This window comes from Schistocerca nitens, chromosome 6 (assembly GCF_023898315.1).
Source record: "Schistocerca nitens isolate TAMUIC-IGC-003100 chromosome 6, iqSchNite1.1, whole genome shotgun sequence".
NCBI lineage: Eukaryota > Metazoa > Arthropoda > Insecta > Orthoptera > Acrididae > Schistocerca > Schistocerca nitens.
The window spans coordinates 200,367,507-200,387,444 of NC_064619.1; the positions used below are offsets into that span (position 1 = coordinate 200,367,507).

Consider the following 19,938-nt stretch of genomic DNA (forward strand, 5'->3'; position numbering starts at 1 on the left):
AATTTCAGACTGAAAATGACGATAAACGTTACACAGTAACTGGAATATCATTGCGAGAAATGAAGAGTATCTCTGTAACCAGCTGTATATCCGTGACCAACAAATTTTGGACTCATATTCTTTCTAGAAATGTTATTATGAGTATTATCTTAACAAGTATTGGAGAATAGGCTCGGCATAGCCTACGAGTTGTATTCGGTATGAATCTATTGCTACCTTGCGGAGTCTGCATTCATTTGAGACTTCCTGAAACAATAGGTCTCGAATCAGAGAGATAGAACATTTACAGTTACAGGCAAAAAGTCTAACGGTAGTGGTCGTCTGGCGGCCCATTTTAATCCGCCAGGAAGGTTCGATACAGTTAAAGCAAACAGCTTTTGAACAGCCTGCAGGTACATATGTTCGCTGGTGCGAGGCACCGGCTGTCTATGCATCAACAATGCGTTCTTCCTCAAACACTGATAAATCTGTTCGTGTGCCTGACTTTTTCAAATGTCCCCTAACTACTGAGTATCTAGTTCTGCCATAGAATACCATGGAGTTGTGCCACGATCCCTTACCAGTCCTACATAAGCACACGATTGCACTACAGGTTTTTGAGTTCGTCGCATTTCATTGATTACTCAGCATATGTCCGTGAAGATATGAAACAAGAAGTTAATTTGTATTACAAAAGGACCGAGTGTGAGTGATGCTTACAATCACATAGAGAAGACAAACAATTTTGTTCATGTCATCTTCAATTTTCTGCGTCCGTGCAACAGTTTAGTGCGGCAACTTTATTTATCACTAGAAGTGCAAAGGTGTACTGATAGCTGCCGAGAAATGTCTCTGGTGGAAGTATTGAGAAGTGAGATTAAAGGCTGATAAAAGCATGAGCGATGTTATCGCAGTTCTGCCGATTTGCCGGCAGCTGTCTGTCCAAACCATGCCGGTGCAGGCAGTGATAGAGGACCTAATGGATTGGTTTTGGAACTTGGCTTTATTTTCCCTACCCCTTGTCGGATACTCGTTGTTTTTAAAACTTGTTGGAGGCACCGAGAAGATACATGGAATATACAGCAAACCTGGTAAGTAGGCCTCCCAAGTTTTCTGCAGTTACACGGCTTATTTCTGTGACATTCGTCAAGTATAAACGCTAACTCTATAATTATGAAATACACTTTCAGAATGGAACTTCATTCTGAAGAAATGGTATGCTTTCCTGTGCCTCACACGGCGAAAGCGTAAGATTCTCGACAAATTTTCAAATAACATATTTGCTTCCATCGAAGAAGAAGCAGTGGAAAATCCGCAGCACCTTCCTCACGAAGAGGTGAGTACAAAGCTACCTCACTGTACTTTCGCAGACAACAATTTGCGGATTAGTTTAAGCTTCTCTTTCAGAAAAGGTGACACGGGGACGTGAACATGAGCTATTTTTATATCGGATATCTTCATTTTACTTCAGTGTTATTCGTACTTTACGTCGGAAACTGTTATCTACCAGGCATAAGTATTTATTCCATAGAAGTAATGTAAATCATATTTTCAATTTGCCTCTATAGTTGTACATATTGCCTAATGAAATTCAGTCATAAATATTTTATACTGACAAGAGATAGTGTAATATTAGAATATATTAAAATGGATTCAATCTACGTGATATGAGTACAAACTATGTATTACTCCAGTGAACGAAGCACATGGTAATTTTTAAGTAGCACATAATAGCAGCACTAGAGAAAAAGAATCGACCGGTATGAAAGGGTGTTTGTACTAACTATGCTGCCTTACGATTACTTTTTTTTTGTAACTGACGAAATCAGGACACTGGGAGAGTGACAGCACTTTTTCAAAACTGCAGTAGTTTTGTGCCAGTCATATATTATTTAATAGTCAGTGTATTCTGTTCGTATTGTTCTCTGTCTCCACTATAAGCCAGAAAATGTTCAGAGATAACTAGAGTAGACTGAAAAATAACCAACACAAGATAATTTTTACCAATTGCAAAATCCGAACATATTTGTTACGAAGGAACGTTACTTGCTCACCATCAGTAGCCACTATACTCCAGGTGCTGACTACTATTCCAGTTTCCGTAAGGAGTTCAGAGAAAGAACACGGATGATTAAACACCAAAACGTTCCGAAACTCAAATATTAATCAGTACTAATGTCTAGTCCCTTTACCTACAAATACAAGAGATGAAATACTGAGATGTTCACAACAGTGCTGAAGACAGCAGTCTCAACGACTGTGAAAAGATATATTTTATGAGATACTTTGATGTACAAATCATGTCCGGTTATCATCATAATGTAATTTTGCCATATCTTTTTACGTAAATTCTAATAAAAAAGAAACACGTCTTGAGGAAAATAAGACGTGACCTTGAGTGAAGTAGTACCGCACTGTTTGTAAAAAATAATTCTTAAAATCATACATAAAATCGTTTATGGACAGCGATAACGTCGTAATGTTTTCATGATACGATTCATGCAAACCACGGGGATCGTATCCAGATGATTACCCTAAGAATAGAACACACATCTCTCGAATAACCATCTAGTTCATTTATTACATTTTTATTCCGTAAGAGATTTACTGTTCGTAATTCTTTGTACAGTATTGAATATTCACAATTTATTTAATTACCGTGAGTTTTGTTGCAGCATTCTTAATTACCAGAATAAACCATTATGTGAGACGAACGTATTAGGACATCGTATTATCATGCATGCACGTGCAGAGAAGCAATAGAGATTCACCACCACCACAATAATTTCAATAGAAAATAAGAAGTTTTCTAGTTAGATAAAATATAGATGTCGACTTTGTACCAACAAAATGACAATCGATTATTTTTAATCGAGAATGATGACGCCATCCAGAGACAGTCATATAGTCGGCATCACGTGAGATATGGTGGTGCCCTCTATAAACGCGAGAGCCTCTCGAGCCATCGTCACAGGAGCTGTTTTACCTCAGAAGATGTCTCCTGCAGCTGGAGACGAAACGTAAGGGAGGAGACTTATACACTGACCAAGGTCTCCCAACCCCGAAATTTTAACTGAAGACGTCGCCCGTGAAAGCCTCTATGGGACAATAATTTTTCTAAAGATCTGCAAGTGGTAAGAATTAGGACGTTCGGACAAAGTAACTAGAATCGTCGCATTACTTAATTATTTTTCAAGTATATTTATGTGATTACAATACATTGGCAGCTTATACCCTTGTATTTTCGAGGGAGTACGCAATATAGTACAGATTCTGCTCTTTGAATTTCTGTTATTACATGACCAGAAAATATAGCACGATGAAGGTTCTTAGTGTTTCCCTGATGATAAGCGATAGGAATTGTTTTTTAAATGACCAGACGCAGTTATCTCCTTTTGCCCCGCAATTTTATTGCTGTAAATAGGCTACATCAGCTATTTCCTTTTGCTCTCGGCATGTTTTTGCTAGCTACAGAAGCTTGTAAGTGGTGGTTGTTAATGTTGTTTCTGCATTTTGAAATGTCACATTCGATTCTACAGAGGTGCTCCTACGAGCATTTAATCTCTTATATCGCCATGGTTAAATCAACAAACTAATACGAAATGCAGTTCAGAGTTGCCAACAAATGGATTATTACTACTTCAATGCCAAAAACATGCAAATATATATAAGAGTTTAATAATGTCACATTAGAATGACATTGCGTTACTGCATTAGTATGACATTGCATTACTGTTCTCAGCGTTCATCATTAGATGCCACTGTTGTTCGGGTCTACAGCAAATCAAAGAAGTATCAGGATACGGTAAACTCTAAGATAGAGGAATCAAACGCAATCAAAGCTATATACAAAAAGAATGTTTAACAGAATGAATTTGTTATAGAAGTAGAAAATGCTGAAATTTGTCGTTCAGATGTGTATCAAATAAGGTACAAAACCTTACCGTCACGCAAGATAAATGGTCCAGATTTCTCGTATGTACGTACTTCACCTGCATTTGCAGTGCATAAGCCTTGTAATTCTAAGCGGTCCTCTGAACTATTGCTTTAATTTTCGATTATTTGACTTGTGTAACCATCAAAGTCCAGTTATTTACACGAAATAAAGTTTGGCGAAAAATTTTATCACGTCTTGTCTCCATCGCGTCGGTTTGTTTATGAGTGGATTCCAGCGCTAACATGATTAAGTCTTCTTGCCACGGCTCTGTACGAGCTGAACATTGTATGTGAATTTGAAGGAAGGCCTCATTCGCAAAAGAACTTGGCATCATAGGAAACAACCGAGCGAGGTGGCGCAGTGGTTAGCACACTGGACTCGCATTCGGGAGGACGACGGTTCAATCCCGCGTCCGGCCATCCTAATTTAGGTTTTCCGTGATTTCCCTAGATCGCTCCAGGCAAATGCCGGGATGGTTCCTCCGAAAGGGCATGGCCGACTTCCTTCCCCATCCTTCCCTAATCCGATGAGACCGATGACCTCGCTGTTTGGTCTCTTTCTCCCAAACAACCCAACCCCCCATCATATGAAACCAGTACTCTCATAGCTTACGGTACTGATTAGTTTCGAAATCAGAAAGCTACTCTGATGATAATATGTGGAAATAGTCCTCCTAACGAACTTCCGAAATTTAAGCTTTCAACCAAACCAAACAAAACCAAAGATCACAACGCCCCATATCTATAATAAAGAGCCACACAGGAAATTACTCGTGCTATTTGATGGGGTCAAAGGTTCCCACAACTACTTCCCTAAACATATAAATGTTATCATCGATCGGACACTGCCATTTAACCAACACTGGACGAACCTCTCAAAGATGCTTGACGTAAGAGTAAAACAACTCCACAAAACAGCTGCGAACAACTGGAGAACAAATGCACATTCGCTGCTCAACGCTGGAATTTCACTTGTGTACTCAGCTGCTGAATATTATGTCCCTACACGGCGAAACAGTACACGTACAACTAAGATAGATGGGCGTCTGAATGAGGCCATGAGGAGCGTTACTGGCATCGTCAGATCTACTGCTATTCAGTGGTTGCCTGTTCTTTTCCAGTATTGTTTCTCTGTATCTCAGAAGAAAAGATGAAAAAATAGAAATTTTTGAGAAAACAGAGTCCCAAAAGAACTCAGTTATAAATTGCGCTTTCTAGAATCCATGAGGTACACGCCTGAAGTCATGCAAGCAAAATTGTGTCGATCGTCAAGTCATAGACGTTTCCGATGTAATCAAGCAGGAGAAAGAACGCTGGAATGTACAGCACCCTAGAAAGCCCACTCAATCCGAAACGAAACGACGAAGGATGCAGAGTTTTTATCGACCCCGATGAATGAGTTAGACTCAAACGCACCTAAACTGTACGTGGGGGATGTGGCCACATCCTGAGGAAGTGATGTTATTGTGAAACTGCTGTATATGACTGTCATATGGAGGGACAGTGAGTGAGACTTTTGTGGAGAACTTCAACTCCGTGTTTTTGTTGGAGATATGAAAGATTTGTATGAAGTGATACCGAGTGCAGCAATATGGTTGTCAAAATTCAAAGCCTTAAACAATGTATAGATGTATGTGTATGTTCTGTGATGCCATGTTGTAATAAAACTATAGTCCCCCAGTTCGTGCATAGTCCTTTCATTAACATTAAATGATGGAATATGAGCGTAAATCCATCTCTCATATGTCTCTTGCTCTCCTGTGGGACGTGTTGGTTTCGATGTCCATGTGTGGTGCACCGAACTGTAATACGTAGTGTTATTCCAGCCACACATTGAGCAGGGGAGGGACTGATTTGGGAGCAATGTTTTACTATTAAATCAATCACAAAGTCAAGACGTACGGCAACGATTACAAACAACGTGGTGACGTATGTATCTGAAAACATTAATATTATCCAAAAAATTGTTCTGAGCACTATGGAACTTAACTTCTGAGGTCATCAGTCCCCTAGACCTTAGAACTACTTAAACCTAACTAACCTAAGGACATCACACACATCCTTGCCCGAAGCAGGATTCGAACCTGCGACCGTAGCGGTCGCACGGTTCCAGACTGTAGCGTCTAAAACCGTACGGCCACACCGGCCGGCATTAATATTATCTTTCATAAACATTTATGTATAATATTATCTCTATGCCGCAGCACGCAATATAATTACTTTGTCTTTTTCGGCTGTTGCAAATGTTCGCCGGTCACGTCGCACGTATGCCTTACGACATCTCACTGAAGCTGATTATACTCAAATTGCACCAACTAACAGTGGGCGCTGGGTCCTTGGTTGATAAAGAGCTTTGTTGTAACGCCTATACCAATAAATAATAATTTAACGTATCCAGATGTATGCATAGTTAAATGACTCGAAGCAATGTAGAAGCTACAGAAACCTTACGTGTTTATGTTTGGAGGAGGAGAGGAGGGTAAAGAGAAATGCTGATTCTTTCTTTCTTTGTTACTGAAGAACCGATAAGGAGGAAATATGTATAGAATATGTTAAATTTATGCGAAATACACAGTGTGACAAAGAAAGTGAGGCGCTCAGAATGGGAGGAGGAAGCGAAAAGAAACTTCACGGATTAAGACGGTTGTGTTTTGTTATTTTGACGGGTACAATAGTGGGTCAAATTTAACTTGTCAATGTGAGCTCACTTTTCAGCATGACGTTGCATCTGATCTAGCCTGGATGCCTGCACTAATTCGGTTAGGAAGAGTGCCATACAGCCGTTCTATCCTCTCCTGAGACGAGCTGCCTCACAACTGTTGTACCTGGACCTTTACATCCTGGATATTGGCACTGGGACAGATTTAATGTCAGAGCTGGCCCCGCACTTATTCTGTCGGGAACAGATCGATATCTACATCTACTCGTATTATTAGCCAATCAACAGTTTGTAATAATACTGGGTGGCCCAAAAAGGATGGTCGGATTTGAACTGCGTAGTACCATTGAAAGGTGAGGAGGGGGGACCACTGCCGGCCGTCTGCAAGTCGGCCATTACACTCAGTTTGCCACGAGATGGCGCAGTGGACGGTCGAGCATCGTGTTTTTGCTGTGGAACAGTTTTTCAGAAATGATGAATCGTTTATTACTGTGCAACGATTGTTTCGACAACGTTTTGGTGTAGCGCGTGATGGACCCATTCCAGATCGCAGATCCATATCACGTTGGGTGACTGCATTCCGGACAACAGGGTCTATCAAAAGTGGTAAATCTACAGGGCGTACACGTACGGCAGTTACTCCACAGAACATTGATGATGTTAGAGCGTCAGTGCTGCAAAGCCCGCATCGTTCCACTAGGCGTCGTGCTCAAACTTTAGGCCTCAGCCGTAGTTCGTTGCAGCGTATTTTAAGCCGTGAGTTACAGTTTCACCCATACAAAATTATGATCACGCAAAAGCTGTATGATCGTGATTTTGAGCAGCGAAGACGATTTTGTGAATCAATGCTTGACATTTTGTACTCTAATAATGATGTTGTGCTTCTTATGTCAGATGAAGCCCATTTCCATTTAGACGGCTATGTCAATAAACAAAACTGCAGGTATTGGGCAGCAGATAATCCCAGAGAATTGCACCAAAAGCCTCTTCATAGTGCTAAGGTAACAGTCTGGTGTGGAATTTCAAGATTGGGGATTGTTGGTCCTTATTTTTTTGAGGAGAACAACGCTACAGTCACAGTGAACTCGAAACGTTACGTTAACATGCTACGTAGCTTTTTGGTGCCGAAACTGCGAGAGTTACATGTAAATCGAGATCGAATTTGGTTTCAACAGGACGGGGCCACGGCCCACACAGCCAATGACTCCATGTGTGTTTTAAGGCGGATGTTCCCCCACCACATCATCTCGCGTTTTGGAGATGTCCACTGGCCCGCGAGATCACCTGACCTCTCAGCCTGTGATTTTTTTCTTTGGGGATACCTAAAGTCAAAAGTCTACGTACAGAAGCCCCGAAACTTAATTGATCTGAAGGAGGCAATCAGTGCGGAAATTATGGCAATTCAAGAAGAAACAGTAGTGAAAGTGATGGAAAATTTCGAGGAAAGACTTGTGGAATGCATCACCGAGGAAGGACACCATCTTCCGGAAGTCATTTTCCGTACATGATTTTTTGTGGTTAGTTCTTGTAATTGGGTGCCTGGGAGCATTTAGTTACGTAATTGAAAAAAATTAATTTGTAAAACTGATGGAGTTATAGTTATTTAAAATGTGACCATCCTTTTTGGGCCACCCTGTACTTGGAAAGTTATTTTTTTGTGCAATCGTACGCTATTTTAAATGATGCAATAGCTGTTGACATTAAAAGACTAAAAATAGGCTCAATTAGAATGTCAGTAGTGTTTGTTGCAGGATTCTAGTGCGAATCGTTTACGGATATTGTACTATGAAAAGTTCCCACACTGGCACTTGTACAATACCTGTTATACCACACACTAAAGAACGTCACAAATGCGTACACTAGTTACGTGGATTCGGATTAGTAACGAGACAACTGACCATCACAGGTTGTGTTCAAAATGACCAACGACAGCGGCAATACACGCTTCCAGTCTGGTATGAACGATCGCTGCATACTTGCATTTCAGCAGAAATGTCCGAGGAGGCTGCAGCAATACGTCGCTGCATAACATCGTGTGTAGCTTTCCCCACAGAAAAGAGTCTCCAGACGTCAAATCCGGATACGATCCGGCAAGGTACAGGCCCTCTGCGTCCAGTCCAACGAGTTGGAAACTATTCCATGAAGGCATGCTATACTACTTCGTGCACTATGGACTGGGCAGCCATCAGGTTGGTATCATAGGTTCCTCCTAGTCTGCACAGGAACGTCTTCTAGCATACGTGGAAGATGGTCTGATCCGAGACTGCGATACTTGCTCGCATTCAGTGTTCCATCTATGAAAAGCGGGCCTATGAGCTCGTTCTTCACAATCCTATAACACGCGCTTACTCTCCAGGGACGCTGACGTTACACCTGACAAAACCACCGGGGATTGTCAGCAGAGCAATAGCGCATGTTTCGGCGGTTTACTTGGTCATGATTGGTAAATGTGGCTTCATCAGTAAACATGATACATCTGGAGTATCCCGTCTTAATGCCCCTGTACAGAAGGTACACGATTCTCATAATCGTTTCCTTGCAGCTCTTGATGGAGAGAGATGTGATAGGGGTGGAATACATGTCGATGAAGAATAAGTAGGACACAGGCCTGACTCATGCCGCTTCCTCGTGCTATTGCGCGAGAGCTAACGCGCGGATCAACTGCGACAGCAGCGAGAACATTGTCTACTCTTCTGTCGTCACTTGTTTCTTTCTGTTACATTGTCTAGATGTTACACTATCACTTTCGCGCAACTATAGTTCAATTCTTTTATCTTGGCGGTTCGCGCATGCCCGCCCAGACGCGGCAGATTGCTGCGTTGCCAGTTGTAGGCGCCAAGAGAAGCAGCGCCATAGTATAGTATAGTTCGCAAACATTCGTTATGGGAGAGCGCGCAGTTTATGAACTAAAGCCACCACGGCCGCATTAACCCTTTCGCTGCTACAGAGACGTGCTCCCCACATTACGCCCTGTGCGCGATTTTGTCATCACTGCACTGCTCGCCTGTGCAGACACATGGTGTTCCGACTGCTTTGACACACTTATCATTCGATTTCATGAAAACTATTTGGCTCAAAAATTTGATTTTTACACATCTTCTTGACTGATACCTTCCCCCCATAAATGTCTTAATTTTGTTTCGATGTTCAACGCAGTTATTGCGCAGCATTAGATGTAGTAAGCCATTGCACGAAATTTTGAAGAGTTTGCAGAGGTAAAAGTCCATAGCATATACTTTCCATATGGTCGATTTTAGTTGCCACTAGAAATTTCAAAAAATTACATTCAAACGAATAAAATTCATGAAGTAAGACACTTCGATATTGTTTTTAAATAAATAAATTATTAAGCACCAAACAAGGTTTGAACTCAGAACCCTTCACTTAGCAGCCATACACTTTACCCATTACACTAACGCAATTCGTTATTTAATAGCTCTTCCGGCGGAGGACTTTAAAATATCACGCAAAATACCGACAAACACTGTTGGTATGACTATGAATTACTCACGTTTCGTCGAAGTACAATAGGAAATAAACAATTACCGCTGTTCTTTATTGCGAAAAAGCGGTTAGTGAGAATGATACAAACACCTTTCCTTGCTATCGCCTGAATTAGGAGGCTTATTGCTTGTTTGGTTTGATTAATTAATAGAATATGAAGCGATTGGTATAAAGAATGCTTTTTCCAAACTTTCTATAAAAGAAAGTCTGCTATCAAGACATTGCTTTTGTTCAATTACTTTATTTATGACTGAACGTTTCTAAAACTGAAGACACTCGTCCGTGCTCTGCGCTGCAATCGAGCTCTGGCGACGTCGTTCTCTGTTCATTGGCTGACTGTTTTGTGACGTCAGATGCGCAGAACGAACCTAAACTCGGCCGCCGTCGTAAATGACGCGCACTTTAGTTGAAGAGGTTGATAAACAATTGTCGAGATAGTTGACGTCTCTCGGAATATCTTGCCGCATACACCGTACAAGAATGCGCTGCACTTCCACACACCCTGAGCATGTCGGCTTTTTCTGCATTGAAATAGCCCATCGTCCACTCATGACCTGCTGCTTTCTTTCTGCATGATATACAACAGGCTCTAGATATCGGCTCCCAGGTTGAAGCCATATTTCTCGACTTTCGAAAGGCGTTCGACTCAGTTCCGCACTGTCGCTTGCTACAAAAAGTGCGCGCATACCGTCTATCCGATGATATATGCGGTTGGACAGAAAGTTTTCTAACAGACAGGGAGCAGTATGTCGTCCTGAACGGGGTGACTTCAACAGAAACAAGCGTAACTTCAGGTGTGCCCCAGGGCAGCGTAATAGGTCCTCTGCTTTTTACGATTTACATAAACGATCTGGTTGATGGTATTGACAGCGGTCTGAGACTGTTTGCCGATGATGCTGTAGTCTACAGGAAAGTAGTATCACGCGAAAGTTGTGAACAAATCAATGAGGATTTGCAGAAAATAAATGCGTGGTGTAATGACTGGCAGCTATCTCTCAATATTAATAAGTGTAACCTACTGCATATGTTGTTGTTGTGGTCTTCAGTCCTGAGACTGGTTTGATGCAGCTCTCCATGCTACTCATGCCATTAATGTACGAGTACAAAATAAGTGCCCACTCTTTGGAAGCGGTAACGTCTGTCAAGTATCTGGGTGTGACTATTCGAAATGATCTCAAATGGAATGATCAGATTACACAAGTAACGGGTAAGGCGAACTCTAGATTGCGGTTTATTGGTAGAATCCTGAAGCGATGCAGTCCTTCAACAAAGGAAATAGCTTACAATACGTTAGTTCGTCCAGTCTCGGAGTATTGTTCGTCTTTATGGGACCCTTACCAGTTGGGTCTGATTCAAGAGATTGAGAAGGTCCAAAGAAGAGCGGCAAGATCAGTGACTGGTACATTCAGCCATCGCGATAGCGTTACAAATCTTATAGAAAGTTTGAAGTGGGACACACTTGCAGATAGACGGTGTGCTAAACAGAAGGGACTGCTCACTAAATTCTGAAATCCGATCTTCACCGAGGATGTAGAGCATATATCATTACCACCAACTTTCAAATCACGCAATGAACACCATTCAAAGATAACAGACAGTCGTTTTTCCCTCGTGCTATCCGCGAGTGGAACAGATGGGCGGGGGGATGGGGAAATATGACTTTGGCTCGAATTGTGTCCTCCGCTACACATCGCTTGGTGGCTAGCGAAGTATACTGAATATGTAGATGTAGAACAAACAAGTGTCGGCGTGGAAACTTTTCAAAATACGATATATCGTAAACGGCTCAGACTAGAATCCTGCAACAAACACTACTGACATTCTGATTTACCCTACCTTTAGTTTCTTAATGTCAATAGGCACTGTTGCATTTAAAAAAAGTTCATGTTTGCACAAAAATTACACTTTCCAAGTTTTATTACACTCATTTTACTGACTAACTTTACAAGGCCCTGACTATGAATCCATTCTTGGAAAACCGCACATCAATAGAACTTTCCATTTACACAATATTTGTGGTGCAAATTTTAGATAATTTTCCCTGCGTACATACCCTGCAAGCCACCTGTGGTGCTTGGCGGAGGGTACCTTGTACCACTTCTGGAGTGGCCGTCATTTGGAATGGTGCACTGACGTGTGATTAATCGTGAGAGAAATGCAGAAGTAAGAGCGTAGGAGTAGTGCTATCCCAGTCGGTCAGCTTAAAGAGCGAAAAGGCATTCGAAAATAATGTAAAATTGTCGTATAGAATGTTCTGATGTTTTTTTATTGGTCTGGGTAACAGTGAAGAAACCAGGAATAATATAAATTTTGCGCAAGTTCATAAAATGCCACAAAACCTTGTGGTATTTCGGAAACGACTGTATCCCATATTTAACAGAGCAGTAACAGCGGCAGATTCTCTAGATGTGAACATGTGTTTTGATTCTTCAAGAAAGGAATATAAATGAAAACTGAAATCTACAGAATTTCAAGATTTTTGACAAAAAGGTAATGCGTAGAACTGTACTTAGATACAACAGAGGAGAGTATCCAACTGAGAAAAAGAAACAGAATGATCTCGATGAAAAAATTAATTACTCTGGCTCGGAGACCTCCGTTGTTTGTCATCTCTACTGACTTGGTTTTTGACACAGAAAGAGTAATGGTGGGCGAAAATTTTGCAGCAGCAAGAACTACGTTTTGTGTACAATGCGCTTATTGTGTGTTCAGGAAGTTTGGGTTTCACAAAAACCATACGCAAAAATATATTATTCTCGATTTCAACGGAAGTAGTGACTTGAAAGTACCTACAGTTACTTTTGTATAGTGGATATCCGCGATTTGTGTGATGGGTCCAGCGACGGATGGTGAGTAAGAGCTACGAATAAAAAATTATCTCGAGGCAGGAAATATTCTCGGCTGCATTAAGGCTAGCCTTCGCAACAAAAATCCTGGCTATAGCACACAAGTATTCGCGCGCTGTTGCGCACAAAGTCTCTCGCAAATAGATAGCGCCCATACTTGACACAATACAATAATGATGTCTCGAATGTTACCAAAATTAATTTTGTAGTTTTCTTAACAACTTTCTCGCTTGAAATTTCTACAGGGTCCAACAGGACGCAAATTCAACAGTCTTCGTACATCCATATTTAAACTGGATGACGGTGGGACACAGCTGGTATAATTTTTATTAAAAGTGAAATTCCTCCAGCTGTACTTAAGAATTTTTATTTACTTAGTTGCGTGTGGCTCAATCTAGAAGTCCGCGGAGAGATCAACACGTGCTCCACATGGATGGCGGGCAGTTACTGACATGGGGAGGCAGAAGTGGACACAGAGCAGGGGAAGAAAGAGATGTTAGATGCGTACAACATACGAGTATGTGTCGAACGCTTAGGTGGGCGAAGCCACAGAGAAAAAGCTCGTGTGTATACGTATGTCGAAATGCGTTTGTCTTCAAAGTCGTACCAAATTTTTTTACTTACAAACAATTACATCTTTTTTGCAGTTTATGATGAAATGGCCAGCCCGAAAGAAGAAGAGTTACATATCTGGCATGATATGTTTTTTTGAGTTACGCAAGGGTAGCAATGCACCAGTTGGTACCAAAAGCATTTACAGCGTTTATCGAAGTGCATTAGACGTTTGTAAATGACGAAGTATGTTTTCTAAATTCAGACCCGGTAATTTTCATCTTTCCGACTTGTAGCGATCAAGAAGACAAACAACTTTATTTAGTGACATGCTGAGGGCGGAAATGAAAGCAAATCTGTGTCAGATAGTCGAGAAACTGTCAAACACTCTTAACTAATCTTGGTCGAGCATTCAAGAGCATTCGTAGCAGATTCATAAAGACAAACAAAGCTAACCTATCCAACTGCATGCAACTTACTGCTTCAGTGGCACATTATAGAAGCTATTTTGACCGCTTGACAGTTGGAGATGAAAAATGGGACCTCTATGATAATCCAAAATGCAATAGGCAGTGGCTTTCTCCGAATTAATCACCATGAAGTACAGTTAAACCAGCTTTAGCACCCAAAAATGCGCTTTTGTGTGTTTTGTGAAGTATTCACGGGCTTGTTCATTTTGAAATGCTGAAACCTGGACAAACTGTCAATGCAGACCGTTACTGTGAACAGCTGAGTCGACTAAATTAATCTATGATTGAAAAGTGCCCAGCGACTCTAAATAGAAAAGGCGTTATTCTGCAACACAATAACGCATGATTGCACTGTGCAAGACGAACCCTGGAAATAATTAATGAACTGGGGTGGGAGATACTGGCTCGTCACCATACTCGCCAAATATTGTGCCATCGGATTTCCATTTATTCCACTTCCACAAGATTATTAAGTGACAAAAAATTTAAAAATACAGTTGTTGTCCAAAATGCCATCTCAAAATATCTTGCTCACAAACCAATTGATTTTATAGATCTGGCATTGAAAATTTGCACACTAGATGGAAAAATGTTAAGTGTGAGGGTGGTTAAAAATAAAATGGTTCAAATGTCTCTAAGCACTATGGGACTTAACATCTGAGGTCATCAGTCCCCTAGACTTAGAACTACTTAAACCTAACTAACCTAAGGACATCACACACATCCATGCCCGAGGCAGGATTCGAACCTGCGACCATAGCTAAAAATAAAAACTTGTTAACAATTTGTCTGTTTGAATTTAATGTAACAAAATGACATTACTTTCCGATCCCTCTTGTTACGTGTCTGTGTTTATGTGTAGCATATCCTCCTGAACCCCTGGTCTTTTTAATGTGAATATTGAATTTACTTAAATGTTATTAAAGATAGTCTCCAATTCCGAGTGCCGAGGGCATATATTTCTCCTGATCTGACTTTGGTAGACCACTGCACTAAATAAACAAATCCTATGGGAAAATTAACATATCAGTAAAAATCATTACCTGTGATCTAGATTTAGCATGTTACTGCATTAACAATGGGCGCTCCTAACGAAAGAATTGAACACATAATGTCAAACCGAGGAATACCTGTTTATATTAGCTTCTCGCAACGATTTAAAGGCTGCACATTGTGCAAAGCTTCCGAAAATAAATATATCTACAGGAACTGCTGAAAAGTAGTGCTTCGAACTTTTGATGTGAAAACTCATGAAGCTCTTTAAATAAGACAGGCGTTAATAACAGTCTGCATCTTTATTCTTCACGTGTACATTCTTTTTTCTCAACATGGTCACGCTGGCGACGAACACATTTCTTCCAACGGGAGTGCAGTCTGTTGGTGCTGTCACAGTAGAATGTTTGATTTTGTTGACGGAGCCACAACCTCACCTCTGCTTGCACAGCTTCATCACTCGCTAAGTGAAGTCCTTGAAGGTGTCCTTTAAGTTTTCAAAACGGATGGAAATCGGACAGGCTGAAGTAGAATTGGTCGGAGGGTAATTGATGATAGTGAACCAAAGGTGTCGGATTGTTGCAGATCTCACAGCGTTCGTGTGTGGTATGGCATTGCCATGCTGCAGCAAGGGGTGCTACATGTTTGGATGGACTCTTAGAATTCGACAAAGTTTACAGTGGTACCTTTTAGCCATTAATTTTAAATGCACCACGCCTTGAACATCCCAGAACAGTTTGGGTTTGCCAGCTGGTGGCATGGTCTTGAAATTTTTCGGCGTCTGTGATTTTTTTGTGGCGGAACTCCATTAATATTCTCTTGTGGTCAAATGGTGAACCCAGCTTTCATCACTTGCCACGCTGTTGTTAAGGAACCCAATCATCCTCACGCACAAACCGTACGAGAAATCGTTGACAGGTGTTCAGGCTCCTTACTTTCATATCACAGTCTTCTGTACCGCAGTTCTGCAGTGACGGCCTATACACGCTCTCGTGATAGGTCATGCTTAAATGAGGGCTGATGAGTTCACCAACCCGATTGCGATGAGTCGTCGGCTGCCATACGCGGCCGTCCACGCCAAGCTCTCTCACACACGTTGAGGTCAGCATCACCGTTCCCTTCATTACGTGCGTGAAAAATCCAACGTTCCTCTTTACTGATCTTGATACGATCAACACCATACGTATCTTTCATACTTTTATGGATTTCAATAGGAGGCACGTTTTCTATAGTTAGAAACTCGATTACATCACGCTATTTCTCACGCACAGACAAGCACTCTAAGACAAAAAATACGACGCACCACGAAGGAATTACCCGAATGGGACGGAAATGGGTAGATGTGGTGTATAAGTACAGACAAACAAAAGATTACAATTCCAGAAAAATTTAGCGGTTTATTCAAGAGAAAGAGATTAAAAAACTGAGTAAGTCAATAACATATTGGTTCACCTTGGCCCTTACCCAAGAATTATTCGGTTTGGTATTGATTGATAGAATTGTTGGATGTACTCCCGAAGGATATAGTGCCAAATTCTGTCCAACTGGCACACTAGATCGTAAAAAGTCCGGAATATTTGGAAAGCCCTGCCTATAATGCTCCCATTTGGGTAATATCTTCGAGGTGTGTCATGTTACGTGAGGTGTGTTAAAAAAGAAACCGAACTTTCGCCGTATCAGCTTTATTACTTATTGTACAACATTTTAAGCACTGTCTCCTTCCAAACAGTTCCCTCTACTGGCAATACACCGTTCCCATCGTTTCTTCCAGTTTTGGAACACCTCCTGGAACACATTTTGTGAGATGGCGCGCAGGTTTCTCGTCGCATTGTCGTGCATTTCCTCTATGGTTTGGAAACGACGTCCCTTCAACGTGTTTTTCAGTTTGGGAAACAGGAAAAAGTCTTCCGGCGCTAGGTCCAGAAAATATGGTGGGTGGGGCACAACAGGAATGTAGTCTTTTGGTAGATAGCTGCAGACAAGGAGTGACGCCTGAGCTGGCGCATTGTCATGATCCAACATTCAACTCTGGTTTTCCCACAAATCAGGCCTCTTCCTGTACACAGCATCCCTCATGCGCACTAGGATTCCCCGGTAGACTTCCTTGTTTACCATCTGGTCACGTGGCACAAATTCATGATGGATAACGCCTTTGTAGTCAAAAGACACAACCAACATCACCTTGATCTTTGACCCACTCAAGCGTGCTTTTTATGGACGAGGTGACCCTTTGCCCACCCACTGCGACGACTGCATCTTCGTTTCAACATCATAGCCGTACACGCAAGTCTCATCGCCTGTTATGATGTTCTTAAGGAAGTTTTCATTGTCATTAAAAGTGGCAATCAGTTCTTCGCACATTTCAAAATGGATCTGCTTCTGATCTTCAGTCAACAAACGTGGTACGAATTTTGCACTGACACAACGCATCCCAAGTTTTTCGCTCAAAATTTGATGGCATGCCCACCTTCTCAGCAACTTCCTGAACAGTTAAACGACGATTTCCGCGAATCACAGCACTAACACTATCTACATGGCCGTCATCCGTTGATGTGTAAGGACGTCCAGACTTGGAATCGTCACAGACTGATAGTCTGCCCTATTGGAAACATTTAAACCACTCGTAGCACTGCGTATGACTCATACAGTTCTCCCTGTATGTTTGGCTAATCATCTGAAATGTCTGTGTCAAAGTTTTGCCAAGTTTGTAGCAGAGCTTCACACACACACGTTGTTCTTATAGCTGCTTCATTGCACTAATCCGACGAGCCGGCTGTACACGTGCTTACTTCAGCGGCTGTGGTTCCCTTGCTAATTGTCCGAGCGACAAACGAGGCAAATGGTACTTTGTTGTTTGCACCTGCCGCTAGGTGCGCTCAGTAGTCGCAACACGCTCTCTCTGCTGGTTGGCGTGCTATTTCAAAAAATTGGTTTCTTTTTTAACACACGTCGTTTGGTGCATCTCGTGTTTGTATTCATTGTGACAGACTGGTTTATGTCTGCGCCAGAGATGTTACAGTTACCATTAATATTTTTTAAATATATTGTGGTTTAAATCAGTGATCGTCAGTTTATTTCTCAAGTTAACTGATAATACGAGGGCATGCTGAAAAGTAATGACTCCGAATTTTTTTTCTGTTCTCAATATCGGTTGAGGTACTACGTGTCACGCACATTACCTAGTCGGCTTTCTCGCTTCACTGACACAAGCTGGAACCCTCTGCTGCTAGAGAGTTCCGAATTGTAGCCTGAAACGTGGCAGTGTGTAACGTAAATACGGTAAATATATACTTTTCGATAACATTCCAGCCACTACACCTTCTAGAAATAACTTCCCAATAGCCTTTAAAAATTATTAACGGTAACAGCAACAGCCATGGGTCAAACATAAACCAGTCAGCTCACAACGAATACAGTAAGGCGATTGACCATATCATAATGTCATGTTTGTCCTCCTCTTGAGAAACAATGGCCGATTCTGGTTGCTGTTTTTTCTTGTTCTTGGATCATTGTTCTGCATCTGTACCACATTCACAGAAGTCTCCAGAGTACTTCATTCTGCAGAAATTTGAAGCTGGGTGAATCGAACCTTCTTTGCCGCATTTTTTTTCCAAAATTTTTAATAAAATGACTTTTTACTCACTTGTCCTTCTCCAATCACTTGGCAACAATCTATGATTCAATTGTTCTCTCTTTTACATCTGAAATTAATATTTTAGTGGGGAATAAAAAAGTATGTATCTGGACCGTTTCAGACGTTAACCTTTATCAAAGAGTGTGACAAGATACCAGTTTATTATTAATGCTGTTATTTGATTTATGACATACTTAGTCTTGTTTGTATTCATTACTAGCCACATTAATTGTCCACATTTAAGGAAAGTTGCCAGCCATTACAAATAATTATCCTTCATTTCCTTACAATCATTCTGTTATGTTACTTTTCTACGGACAAGGAACACGTCAGTGAATAACATATGAACGCTGCTGATCCTATGTGATAAACGCTTGATGTATGTGGAGAACATTAAAGACTGTAGCATGTTTCCCTGGAGCACACCTGATCATATTTTTGTTTTTGTTGGACATTCATCGTCAGTATAATGTTAACTTTGCATCTCTTACCTGAGCTGAACATTAATATATCCCTTGTGTAAAATGCATCTGATATTTTATGAACATCAAAACACCATGGATTACAGTGTGATAGCAGTGGGTTACTGAAAGAGTGTTATACATTTCAAATGAAGCACTAGGTCGCCATTAACTTGGACGGTGTATGTGACCAGGATATAAATACACTGGCAGAAAAAAATTGCAACACCAAAAAATAATTTATGTAGACAAATGAAATTCTGGGAATACAATTGTCCAGGTAACATATTTACATGATTAACATTGCAAGATCACAGGTTAATGTAACTGACAGATATGCCATTACAAACGTTAAGTGCTGGTACATGAACCATCGGCGAAACTGCTAGAATGTTGAATGCTGGAATACAAAATTGCATGCATTGTGTTGTACAGTTGCCAGATGTCAGTATGAGGGATAGAGTTCCTTGCCTGTGGCACTTGGTCAGTCATTAGAAGGAAGATTAAGGCTGTTTGTGGATGATGATGTAGTTGTGATCCGATGATGTTCCGTATATGCTCAATTGGAGATAGATATGATGATTGAGCACCCCAAGGCAACATGTTGACACTCTGTGGATCATGTTGGGTTACAACAGCACTATGTGGGCGAGCATTATACTGTTCAATAATGCCCCCTGGAATGCTGTTCATGAATTTCAGCACAACAGGTCGAACCACCAGATTGACAAACAAATTCTAACGTACTCCCTCGGTTGTTATGAACCATCCTTACCGCTTGCCACTGTTGGAGATATCTGACAGAACTAAAGTGCCTGTGAACTCAGGCCGCACAAGGTTAGAAGATCCCGGATGAAGTCATGATCAGACATCAGAATAACAGTCGTCATACACGCCCTAAAAT

General features: G+C 41.2%; 1 protein-coding gene across 3 annotated transcripts in view; it reads left to right on the top strand.

Moving 5' to 3' along the window:
- The first annotated feature begins 913 nt into the window (after positions 1–913).
- Positions 914–19,938, top strand: part of LOC126262873 (putative phosphoenolpyruvate synthase) — a 381,045-nt gene continuing 362,020 nt past the window's right edge. For all 3 annotated transcript variants that reach the window (XM_049959740.1, XM_049959741.1, XM_049959742.1), the window contains exons 1-2: positions 914–1,070; positions 1,170–1,315. In XM_049959740.1, the coding sequence (XP_049815697.1) occupies positions 929–1,070; positions 1,170–1,315 (288 nt within the window). In that variant the 5' untranslated portion in view covers positions 914–928. The remainder of the gene's footprint in view (positions 1,071–1,169; positions 1,316–19,938) is intronic.